A 12523-nucleotide genomic window follows, 5' to 3' on the forward strand; every position below is an offset into this window, starting at 1 on the left:
AAACAAAGTACAGTATAGTAACCCCAAAGATGTGCTGCTTCATGTAGTCAAAAAACAATGTTTTTTTTATATTGTAGTATTCATATCTTTTTGTATCCTTAAGTGCAAACAAACAGGAAAATTGTTTGATATCCGGTCTGGGTATAACATTTAGGATTATATTTGATTCATATATTTGCAGATGTTTTTAAAACAAGAAAAAAATATATACAAAAGTGCAGAAGAATTGATTGAATCCTGGTGGAGAAACTGTAAAACAAATACATCCTTAAACATGATAAAGTAATGGAAAATAATTATACTTTCCCAACACAGAAATAATAAATGTCTTGTTGGTGGAAATGTGTCTTCACCCAGTTCTAATAGTAATCTCTTACACCTAATTACACCCAAGTAGTTGTGGCCTGGGTGATGTAGACCCTCTCCCACTGAGGAAAGGTTGGGGAAAAACATCACCTAAACTCTTAGTGGTTTAACACTAGCCTCAGCTGTGAAATAGACTGTGAAATAGTGCTTCTCACTGAAAAAAGCAGAAGATGCTTTCAGGCAAAAAGAATATTGTATTTTATTCCATGTGCAAAAGGTGAGAAATTGTGAGGAAATTTTTCACACCTGCCCACAAATGGTGTGTTGACTAAATTCTCTGGCCCTGAGAGGAAACCACTCTCACTTCTAAACAAAAACCATACTGTGTGCTGTATGTGTTATATGTGACATTAGTCAATCGAGAATAAAAGTTTTATTTCCCATGTGTGACCTGTGACCCTTCATCCTCATGTGAAGGGACTTTATTGTTGTCTCATTTGAGAACATTGGGACTTCAATATCATCTCGTTTGAGGACACTGGGACTTTATTGTTGCATTATCACAGCATTGTACATAGGACAATTAGGTGTGACAAATAGTTTTCTGCTTGGGTATGGAGCAAGGAAAACTCATCCAGAGTTATAAAATGACTTTTAAAAATAAACCCAATGTCCTCATATGGGGACATCATTTAAAAATAGATAAATAAACACAACTTTCAAAGACAATTACTTCATTTTTTTAAGCTTATCAGGTCCTACTAATACCAAAATGCTGGGAGAAACTGAAAATGCATACCAAACAAAAGCTAGGAGGATAGATCAATTAGCTTCAGTGTGTTCATGTACTGGCCTGTAATATCAAGCCTTCACCACAAGAGGTCCTCCTTATGACAGGAAAGACAGACAGACAAGTGACAAACAATTATACAGAAGGTAAGAGCTTCTACATGAATTTATTAAATCTAATGTAACTTTAATGTCAAACATAGTTAGAAATTCAGTTTGACACCTTGAAGCTGTGTTGCCTTTGCAGACTTGATGGCACTTAAAATTGTGGCCTGAAACTTTCCTCAGCTGACTGATGATCACCGCCCAAATTTACTTTGTAATCTGCATCATAAGATTAATGGACAAGACATGCAATTAGTTTACAATATTATGAAATGCTTCAAGCTCACAGCCCAGAACAGAGCTGAGATCATTATAGAGATTAATGTTCAATAAAGAAATGTTAGTCTTTCGCTCCTTTCATTTTCTGTCACCGTGTTTATCACATCAGCTGATAAATTGGCTGTTTGCCTAATTACCAGGACCACCGATCGCTCGTGTTGTTTTCCTTTCCTGTAGCACACAACTCCACATATGGCTCCGCTGTCCCCGCCCAGCTCTAGCAGGCTCCTACTGTTGTCTCTCCGCCCAGTGCGTGAGTGAGTGTGGACTGGAAGATAACAGTGGAAACTGGGCAGGGTCTGCCTGCACATGAAAGCAGTCTCTGTGCGTGCGCAGTCTACTTTCTCTTCTGAGAGATGACACGCCGCTGCGAGCCTTTAACTGCGCTTAACTTCCACTCGCCGTGACATTTCTGTCCTCTGTGGGCGTTTCTGCGCGGATACCGGCGCTGGTGGTCAACTTCGGGAAGTATGTGGATGTGTTGTGTGCGCTGAGGAGGAATGCGCGGATCTGGTGCCTTTTCCTCTTAGGTGTTTTTCTCTTTCCACGGAACAGTGTCGTGACTTCAGCCAGCCCGTTGTGTCCAACAGAGGTATCAGGTGTTTTATGTGAGCGTGCAGTCGACTGCCAACATGCATGATGATGTGTAGCTGCACCCTTGCCTCTGACAGACTGTTTACCTGTGTTGAAACGGAGGACGGTTTGCACGTCGTGCCTGTGCAGAGGCTCCATGGGTAACCGCCGTGCGTAACGCTGGCTCTCCATGGAGGACTGGTGGAGGAGCCGCTCATCGCAACCCACACTTTAAGACAGTGAGTGACCCTTGAAACATGATGAGTCAAGACCAGGACGGGATATCCTTACCGGTGCCTTGCTTCGGAGTTTGTCCCAACAGAGAGAGCATCGGCGGGGAGAGCACCGGCAGCAGCAGCGGTGGAGGTGGCGGTGCCTCCGGTGTCCCTGCAGCCGGGACTTACTGGCAGGACTCGGTGATCAGCAGCGGGGGGCTTAGCCCGACCCCAGGGAGCTGTCCGATGGACGGCGGGGGGTTGCTCTCCACCGGAAAGTCGTGCAAAAGCAGGCCGGTGACGGTGGCCTATGTGGTGAACGGAGAGGCGAGCCCGCAGAATAACGCGGAGAGCATGGCCCTGCAGTGTCTGAGGGACGCCTGCGACGCGGTGGGCAGCAAACTGGAGACGGTGAACTTTGGCAAACTGGACTTTGGGGAGACAACGGTGCTGGACAGCTTCTACAACGCAGGTGAGTCAAGTAGAAACTCCCAAAACTGACCCTGAATGTTTCCTGTTGTGATTGTTTACATCAATCCTTAAATGCATTTCATAGGAATTCAATCTTTGCTCCCCCTCATAATGATTAAACCACAAGATCAATAGCCAGTCACCCCTGACACGCTGCTTCATGAAGACATGTCACAGGAATGTTTACCTCTCTGCAAACTAGTTTCAGGGGTCAAAGGTCACCCTCTGCTGGATCACCACTTTCCTGGAAACTGTTTGCCTGCAGGACAGGTTGCTCTGAGCTCCCTAAACACAACACATAGCTGATCATGTCAGGGCTTGAGGGCTGCAGCCTTCATGTCACAGTTATTTCCACCCTGCACCGAGCAAAGCTGGAAGTCTTTGAGCCAAAAGAGCATCACTGGGGTTGTTTAATTTGCTCCACAAATGTGGGGGCGATTGTTATATTTTCCCCCCCACGCATAGTTTCCCCGCTTCCATTGTGCGCCTCCAGTATTGTGCTGGAGTGTCATGGGTTGAGCCATGAGGCTGGACTTTCCACTGGAATCTACGGTGCGGAGAAACAAACTTGAACCCTCTGACTGAAAGCACTTTCCCCCCCACTTCTTAGTCATATTGTATGTGTAGTAGTTGGCTCCTAATCCTACTGGAAAGCTTCAGTTGTATAATAAGCGCTGAAAAAAACTCTTTGGAAAGCAAACCTTTCAGGGATTGTGGTCAAATAGAAAGCAGCTGTAATGTACAGGGCAGGCCAGTGTGTTGAGGTGCCAGGAACAGCAGCCAGTGTTTGCGTTTCACTCACATATTTGGTATCAGGATTTGTTCAGGAGATATTGCAGAAGTAAAACTACATAACCCAGATGCCTGTGACTGCTACAGAGAAGCAGAAAGCCTTGTAAAGAAGAACACCTTTGCAAAATACCAGGACATAAGTCTCAAGGATTCAACAAGGTGTCATCAAACTGTAGGGAGCAACTGTGTTAAACGAAATAAACGTTTGTTCAGCTATATCAGTGATGAAAAAAACCTGAGAAGGACAAACATGAATGAAAATGTGAATCCTTTTCGTCTACAACAAGGACACCTATAAGAAACTGCTTGTAAAAGTACTGCGTGCACAAAATACATAACACGGCAATAAAAATCAGGACTGCAGCTATTAATGTTTAAAACTTATTAATGGAGTCTTACAGTGATCCAAGTCTGCAGCTGTAAATTTCTAACACTATTAATGGAAGTGGTTTTGGTCCAGACGCCCTGCAGCTCTTTGCCAAAGGACCGTCTGATTAACTAAAGAGCCGAGCAGACTGGAGAAGGACAAACACCTGCCACAACCTGGCAACCCAAAAGCTGCTCATGTGAACAGCCTGCAACTAATCTGTAGAGCTCTGTAAGGTGGAGTCATTATTTGTGACTTACACGTCTTAAAAACTTTGTTTTCCTTTAAATTTAGCCCAGTTTAGAGTGAAGCAGAAGATTAATTGGCAACTATTTTGATAAATCAGTTTATAGTTTCAGTCTTTTTTCAAGCAAAAATGTCAAATATACTCAAGTTTCAGCCTCTCGAATGTAAAGAATTTTTGGTTTTCTCTGTCATATATGATAGTACACTGAATATCTTCATGTTAAAGACTGTTTGCTGCACAAAAAGGCAATATGAAGATGTTATGTTGGGCTCTGAGGAACTGTGTTGGCCATTTTTATTCACTTCTTTTTGGTATTTGACTAACTGATTAATCAAAAAAATAGTTGGCAGACTAATCAACAGTGAAAGTAATCATAAGGTTCAGCCCTAGCCCAGTTTTAACTGAGATACCTCAATGTTTTTGACCTCCAAATGGCTAAATCATTGCTTCCTAGGATGTTTTTTATTAACCAAGAAATGAACATGCTGATGTAAAAAGCACCCGAGTGAGAAGCAGATTGCAAAAGTGATTCTTAAATTGAAAAGCTGGTAAAAAAAAAAAATATAGTGAATATAGAGCAAAATAATGCCTCTAATTGGAGTTAGATTGATGCCACAACCAGCTGATTGACACAAAAAGTTTTTTATTCACACATCAGACCGTCAGAGTCCTTCATAATAAGAGTGTATTAGTGAAACCAGACAGTTGTGTAGTTTCTGTTCAACAAAAGACAGGCTTGTTTCTTGTCATAACATCACGTTATTAGTTGTACAAACCCACGGGGCTCTCTACCGCTTTCTCTCTGTTTTGTTATTTTTTTTTCAAATTGGGTCGTCTTCCTCTGAACTACTGTGGAATTTTCTCATAAATTCACATGGGAGGGCAGAGTCATTTTCCCAGAAACAGTCTGCCCTGTCTGTTCAAACACACTCCGCTTCATCCTCTTCCTGCACCAGTGTGTATGAGAGATGAAGGCCAGACAACAAAAACCTTTAAACAATGAGCTCAGAGCCCGTCTGAAACTATGCGGGTCCCTGCTAATTTAGAACGATGAGTTTTCCAGATTCAGATACAAGCTGTTCCTGACTGTCCTTAAATGTCCTCTTCACATGATACTGTGGACAAAGACAACATTTGGCTGGGAGATGGCAGAGGCTGATTGCCAAGCCTCCAGGCCACGACAGACAGGAAATGCTAGGGCAAAAATGTAGATGCAAACTTTTGTGGACAATAAAGAGTAACCGTATCTTATCATTAGGGGATTTGTTATTTACAGCGCAGCTATTGATCACAGGTTCTGCTCCTGGAGTCAGACATCAGATCTGAAGACGTATTGATCAGATGTTGTGTGAACTCAGTCTGTCTTACTCACAGTGTGATCACATATTATTGACTGAGACCAGCCAGCAGTGATGTTATGTAAAGAAGAGAGTAAATAAACTACATGCTCTGGTTTCAGTTGTTAAAAAAAAGAATCATCAGCAAACAAGTCTATGTTTGGTTAACAGTAGAGCTGCAGCATATGGTTAGTTTATTATCAATGAATCTAGTGTTTACCACACGACCTTATTTGGACAAACTGCTCGGGTATATTTGGCAACCAATGTTAGCATCTCAAGTTTTTCTATCCATCTGAGAGAACAATACCATTCGCAATCGATTAACTAGTGGACCAAGCTCCAGCTCAGTCCATAGGGACCTGGGTTGGGAACCTTAGGGTCGCCAGCTTAAGTCCCTATCCGGACCAAACATGGAACGTGAGCTGTAGCTGGAGACGTGCCAGCTTGCCTACTGGGCACTATCGAGCTGCCCCTGAGCAAGTCACCAAACCCCCAGTTGCTCAGGGCGCCTGTCCATGGGCAGCCCCCTCACCCTGATGTCTCTCCATTTAATGTATGTATAGGTCCTGTTTGTGCATGAGTGTGTATTTGTCCTCCTCAGATACAAGCTGTTCTTAACTGTCCTTAAATGTCCTCTTTACATGATACTGTGGACAAAGACAACATTTGCCTGGGAGATGGCAGAGGCTGATTGCCAAGCCTCCAGGCCACGACAGACAGGAAATGCTAGGGAAAAGTGTAGATGCAAACTTTTGCCGACAATAAAGAGTAACCTTAGGAGATTTGATATTAACAAATCCCTCCTCTGTCTGTCTGTCACAAACACATCGACAGCAGACCCGTCTGTGAATAACCTGTCCTTTCCATGCAGACTCTGAAGTTCAAGTTAAAGGGAAACTTTGACGATTTTCAACCAGCTCTGTGTCATCGCACTATGGGCAGATGAATGAATGAACAGTATTAGGCTTCCTGCTGTGGCACCAGCGCCTAAATCTCCCCGCCCATGCACTGATGGAGGTTTGCGGAGTCATCAGTGATGCATTTTTGCCACCCCCACCCGCCTCCCCCATTTGCAACTGCCAAAGATAGAAGGGAAACATTGGAATCTATTGAAAAATGTGAATCACAGTTTCCAAGAGCCCAGCATGACGTCTTCTGATGTCATGTTTTGTCTGAACAACAGTCTTCAATACAAACATAATTAACTTAATATGATATGAAACATTTGAGAAGCCAGAATTAGGTAATATTTGGTGGTCATGCTTTCAAAATTACTTAGGTGGCAATTCATTTTCTGCAGATTGACTTATTGACCAATTATTTCAGCACTGCGTAACATTATTAAGGCCTCTAAACTCTGACCTTGCATGTTCATTTCATGTCACGCTGTGTGGGTTTATTGATTAGATTTTTCTCCTTTCTCTCTGCTAATCTCAAAATTTAGGCAACAAAAAGCAAAAAAAAAAGTTGTCAGTATATTTGTCTCACAATGGGATCTATATATCTTGAATGGATGACCAAAGAATACACCATGTTGCTCATATAATTTTCAACTGTTATCTGCCCCAATTTGAAGTTAAATGGCATTTATTTACGGATTTTTACAGTATATCTGCAGCAACAGAGTCTGACAATAACAATCAGTGAAGCGCATAACCACAAAGAATTCATTCCTGTTGCAGTGAGTTGCTGCTTCTAGTGGTCTCTAAAACAAGTTTTTTTCTAGGTCACAAAAAAAAACGCAGCAGCTGAGATCGATACACTTGTGAGCATCTGTCATAGCTGCTGGTTCACTCCTCCGTCTGGCCTGACTCATTGTGAGTCATCGTTATCATTTATCTAGGCCTAACTGTTGAACTCCCCAAACTAACCTTTGCACAATATTGACCACACACATCCTTGAGTAAGCAGAGTGCATGATGGCTTAGTGTTGTTTTTAAATCCATCAGACTGCTTCTGTTGAACTGGCCTTATGTCAATGTGAGCTGCAGAGGGAGAAGGAGTCTGTGTTAGCTGGATTCCAGATTTCTGAATCATCATCCATCTCTTAAATTTTTGTCAGTTCAGAGGTCTTGTGAATGGCTGGACGTACAACCAAGCCAATCAGCTTTTGTAGAGGGGAATAATGGTGGTGATTTAATCTCATGGCGCCAGTCCCAGAATCCAAATAATTACATGTTTCCAAACAAACAAACAGGGTAACTAATGTAGATGTGGTCACAGATAACTGAGACTATTGGACAGTCACTTAAAGGGGTATTTCACCACTGGAAAGATGGTCTTTCATAAAACTGGGCTGTCTTTGCAGTAGAAAGGTGCAAATATTTTTGAAATTGATGCTACATGACCAGAGAAAACAGATTAAAAAAGGGCTGTGCTTTTGCTCAAGAGGTAGAAAACCTAAAACTACTGGGATGCGCTGCACCATAACAATCAAATTAACAGTGCACTGCTGTTGGGTGACATAATGCAAGCCTATCCGATTTTGACCAGGCCCCCAGAAAGTGCGCTGGGCTTTGAAGCCAAGTTTTGCAGTGGCCAAACAGTGGTACTGCAATTTTCAGGGTCTGTCACGTGATGCCCCGCAGCCTAAAAAGACTTTTTCCCATTGACTTATATGGCAAGGGAGACATCTGTAAATCAGTGGATACATGTTTTTGAGCGTCACAACTCCTATGCAATGACTTGTATCACTTTTAGGATCTGATCTGATCTGATTTGGTCTGATAACATTTCAGAAGTTTAGAAAAGCCACAGGAATAAATGATTTTATCCCCATTCAAGTTAGCGCAGCGCTACACCAGAAGTTACCTGTTCGGCCAGTGGAAGTAAGATGCTCAGTGGAAATAGTGCCAATCATCTTTGGATCATCATGAACTGGGCCCCGCATTCAATGCTGTATCCAGTTCTCTTATAACACCCATGGTTTTGACACAGGAAACAATATGCAGGCCAGCTAGCAGCAAACAATCTCGAATTACTGTTAAACAGTGCACTAAAATATGTTTCTGAAAACATTTGGGGCCATAAATGTGCAGCGCAGTAACGGAATCTTGCTTTATATCTGATCAACACTGCTTAGTTTTACAGCTCAGTTTTTTCAGCCTTTGGTTTTACAATACAGGAAACTGTTTGGCGCCCACTTCCTGTTCACATATTCTCATATAACAGCCAAACAGTGCACTAAAATATGTTTCTGAAGACATTTTAGGTAAGAAATAGGCAATGCAGTAACATAATTTTGGTTTATATTTGAATGGCACTGCCTAGTTTTACAGTTTGATCTGACTTTTAGAGACACTCTTGGTACAATACTCTTTGTCTCTGTGGTGCTGGGCACACAAAAATCTAATTTGAGCTGAGAGATGAACAGGAAGATCTGGGCTCGGTAAGAGTTTACCACAGCTCATTTACACATACTACCCACATTGTCACGACACAAAGCTGGTTGAAAATCCGCAAACTATCCCTTTAGATATCATCTCTGAAATCCGAACCACACAGTATATTGAAGGCATTTGTTCAGAGGTGTTTTTTTTGCTGTGTTTTTTTTCTCAGATTGAAAAAGAAGTTCTTTAATAAGCCCATCTGTTACTTGAGACAACGAGCCGGGAGGATTCAGTGCCTAGCTGTTTCTCCTTTGATCACCAAGACATGTAAAATAAGCTGATAGGTTTGATTGATTGCTGTGTGGCTTGTAGTGCACACACGGCAACAATAAAGTACTAAACAGTTAAGTGGGCTTGCTCGATATGTTTCAAAATGACTCATTACTTTGATCGACGCGATCACAAAATAACAGTTCATACTGATGCATGTTGAAACACATCCAGCCAAAGCAATAACAAATCACTTCTTTCTTCTGAAATATGACAAAGACAGAAAATGCATTGAGTTTGAACCAACACATTTAATTTGTGTGACTCTACAGTGCCTGAATGCCCAGTTGCAATGTTCACAATGCAGCAGTTAATATTTATCAGAGATCAATTGTACAGACTTGTGCTGTTCCATCTGTGTGAGCGGCTTGAGTGTTCGGTCATAGCTGTGGTATGCAGAGCTTTATCTCTCCAGTCGATCATTACGCTGCACTGCTGTGTGATTTACTTAGAGCACAATGGGTTTTTGAACAATTCCTGAGCACTCTGAAAGCAGCTTTTGCCTCACTCTGAGTGTTTGCTTGCCTCTTGTTTTTGTGCTCAACTTCGCTGCTCACCACTCTGCCAGCAACACAGATACGGCTCACAAATAGTTTTCAGGCTGTCCACTGTGTTTTTACTTTGGTGTAATATTGATATGGCTAAGAGAAGCATTTTATTGAGCTCTCAGGTGAAGCGGTCACAAGCTAACAGGTGCATTATATTTGTATTGCCTGGAGTGGTCCTCCACTACCTGCCCTAAAGATCAGTGGGATTACTCTGTTTACCAAAGTTAAACTTGATGAGAAAAGTTTGTAAAGGTTCACTTCGTCCACACATCGCAACGATCCAGTTTAAAGGGGACCCATTAGGCTTTTCAATATTTTCTGTCTTATGCAGTGTTACAATGAAGAATTTTTATATCAAACACGACAAAAGTTTCAAATAAAGTAATGCATATGAGCAAAAGCCTGAGGTTTCCTACATTTTTGAACACCCCCTTTTAACAGTTTTTTCCACTCTGGCTACAGTATGGCATCAAGATTTCTGTATATGGTCTTCTGCTCCAGACACACTACTATAAGTGTTTACATTATGTAGCCTACACTCATGCTACATACTAACGCCAAGGAAACATGTAAACTTGGTTGCCGATTTTGTTAAATTCTCCCCAATGTGGGATCTTATTTCTGCTGGAACATATCTGATTGTGTTTAGAAGCTTTTATTGGTGATTTTTCACGGTAGAAAGCGTCGCTGTTCTCAGTTACAGTCATTCCGCGGCTACAATGATGCTGTAACGTACATGTAGCTACATGCTAACGCAAAGGAAACATGTAAACTTGATTGCCGATGTTGTTGATTTCTCCCCAATTTAGGACCATATTCCTGATGGAACATATCTAGTTGTGTTCAAAAGCTTTTATTGGATGATATTTCACGGTAGAAAGCGTTGCTATTCTCGGTTACAGTCATTCTGAGGCTGTAATGGCGCTTTAACGCACATGTAGCATCATGCTTATGTCAGGAAAACCTGTAATCTTGGTCGATGATGTTGTTCATTTCTCCCCGACTCAAGATTTTATTTCTGCTGGAACATATCCAGTTGTATTTATAAGCTTTGATTGGTGATTTTTCGTAATAGAAAGTGTCACCATTCTCTGTTTTGGTCATTCCCTCGCTGCAATGACAGTGCAGAGAGGTCGGGATATGGAAGACCTGGAATCGTTGACCAATCAGAGCAGACTGGGCCTTTTCCGGGAGGTCAGCTCAAAGATACGGGTGTGGAAACAGAGCATTTCAGACAGAGGATCAATCCAGGTGTTCCAGCACAGAGAGGATAAGGAAAAGAAAGCGTGCTTGACCATTAAAGCTAGTAGACACGTTTCAGTAGAAACCTTAAATACAAGTATGAACCTGAAAATTAGCATAATAGGTTTACTGCCCTGATTAGGTCATGCAAAAGCATGCACGTACCTGCCCTTTGTGATCATTTTCTACCATTTTTTAATATTAAATTTGTTGTTATTTTATGTTTTCTAATGTGTCTTTAATAATGTCGCTTTAGTTTTAAATATCCTAACATGTAGAAAACATAAAATCTAATGTAGGACGTGGATGTAATCCTTACAGCTGAGATCCTACTATGATCAGTGTCAACACCACCACAAGTCAGCTGACAGCTTCTTGTCGAGAGCGCCTCGAGACTCACCAGCATAAGACTGTACACTCAGCTTCCCGACTGGGAGGCCACGCTACTCTGAAATCCCATCAGCTGGCCCTCTGCTAAGTTGTTTATCCTTCCTCCTGTTTACTCTGTATGCTTGGCTGCTCGTCAGAGGTTAGAGAGCACAAGGTCAGAGGGATTTAGCCCACAGGCCACTCACTGGCGTCTGGGGAAAAGCGACTTCACCTCAGCAGGAGAGGTAGACTGTAGGCAGAACCGCAATGTTAGTGAGGAAAAGTTGTTTTCACGCTGATATTTCTCAACAGGAAGTGTAGTGTAGACTCGGAAACTAACAGTCTGTTCTTCATTCATTATTGTTGGGAAATCCACATTATAGTTGAAGCACGTCGGCGATGAAGCACTTAAGCTCGCTGTCATATCACATCAAGGTTTTTTGATTTGACATCTTTGCATGCTCTGCAGACTAATATCCGTAATCCCCAACATCCCCGTGTGCAGTATTTCGACATCAAACAGTCAAATTAAGACGGTATTCTTCATATGCACTGAACATGTTGTAAGTGCAGTATACTGTAGGATAAACCTCAGGGTAAATCTCTTAAGAGCTCCACAGAAAAATGACAGGAGGTGGAGAGGCGGTGTATTAAAGCTTCCCTCCAGGTCTTATCAGGAGTTCGTCTGAGGTGAAAGGGAACAGGAGCGGGTTGCCAGCGTCTTTAGAAAGCAGTGGAGGGTGAGAGAGAGTGATTAATCAGTGATATGATAAGGTACCAGGGAACAGTCAGTGGCTCGACCTATCCCAAAAGATCAGTGGGATTACTGTGTTGTATCTGAAAAGTAACATACAGCGATATGTACAAGATAAGGAACATTCCTTTGATTTAAAGAGTAAACGATATAGAGCTGTTTCTCAGCTACAACTTTTACTAGACTGTTGTTTTCTCCTGCTGCAAACATATAAACCACACTGCTGAATGCAACAAGTTCTGTAGTTGCAGTATCTACGAATATGATTGTAACCAGGCTCCAGTTAACAGAGGTGGTGTTACTCATCAGCACTCTACAATACTCCTCTCACATACGCAGCTTTAGGCTGGTTTGTTTCACTGTTTTGATTCGCATATGCACTGCAAAGGTCACAGAGGGAAGCTGATGCAAATCTGTATGTTTGATGAATGGGTGCTTGTGGGAAGGAGAACATTTTTTTTTTAGGC

General features: G+C 42.1%; 1 protein-coding gene across 1 annotated transcript in view; it reads left to right on the forward strand.

The window, feature by feature from the left end:
* Positions 1 to 889: 889 nt before the first annotated feature.
* The window catches only part of map3k5 (mitogen-activated protein kinase kinase kinase 5), a 105197-nt gene continuing 93563 nt past the window's right edge, over positions 890 to 12523 (forward strand). The window contains exon 1 of the mRNA XM_050059079.1: positions 890 to 2739. Coding sequence (XP_049915036.1) covers positions 2310 to 2739 — 430 coding nt within the window. The 5' untranslated portion in view covers positions 890 to 2309. The remainder of the gene's footprint in view (positions 2740 to 12523) is intronic.

This window comes from Epinephelus moara, chromosome 12, assembly GCF_006386435.1.
Source record: "Epinephelus moara isolate mb chromosome 12, YSFRI_EMoa_1.0, whole genome shotgun sequence".
In the NCBI taxonomy this organism is placed as follows: Eukaryota; Metazoa; Chordata; class Actinopteri; order Perciformes; family Serranidae; genus Epinephelus; species Epinephelus moara.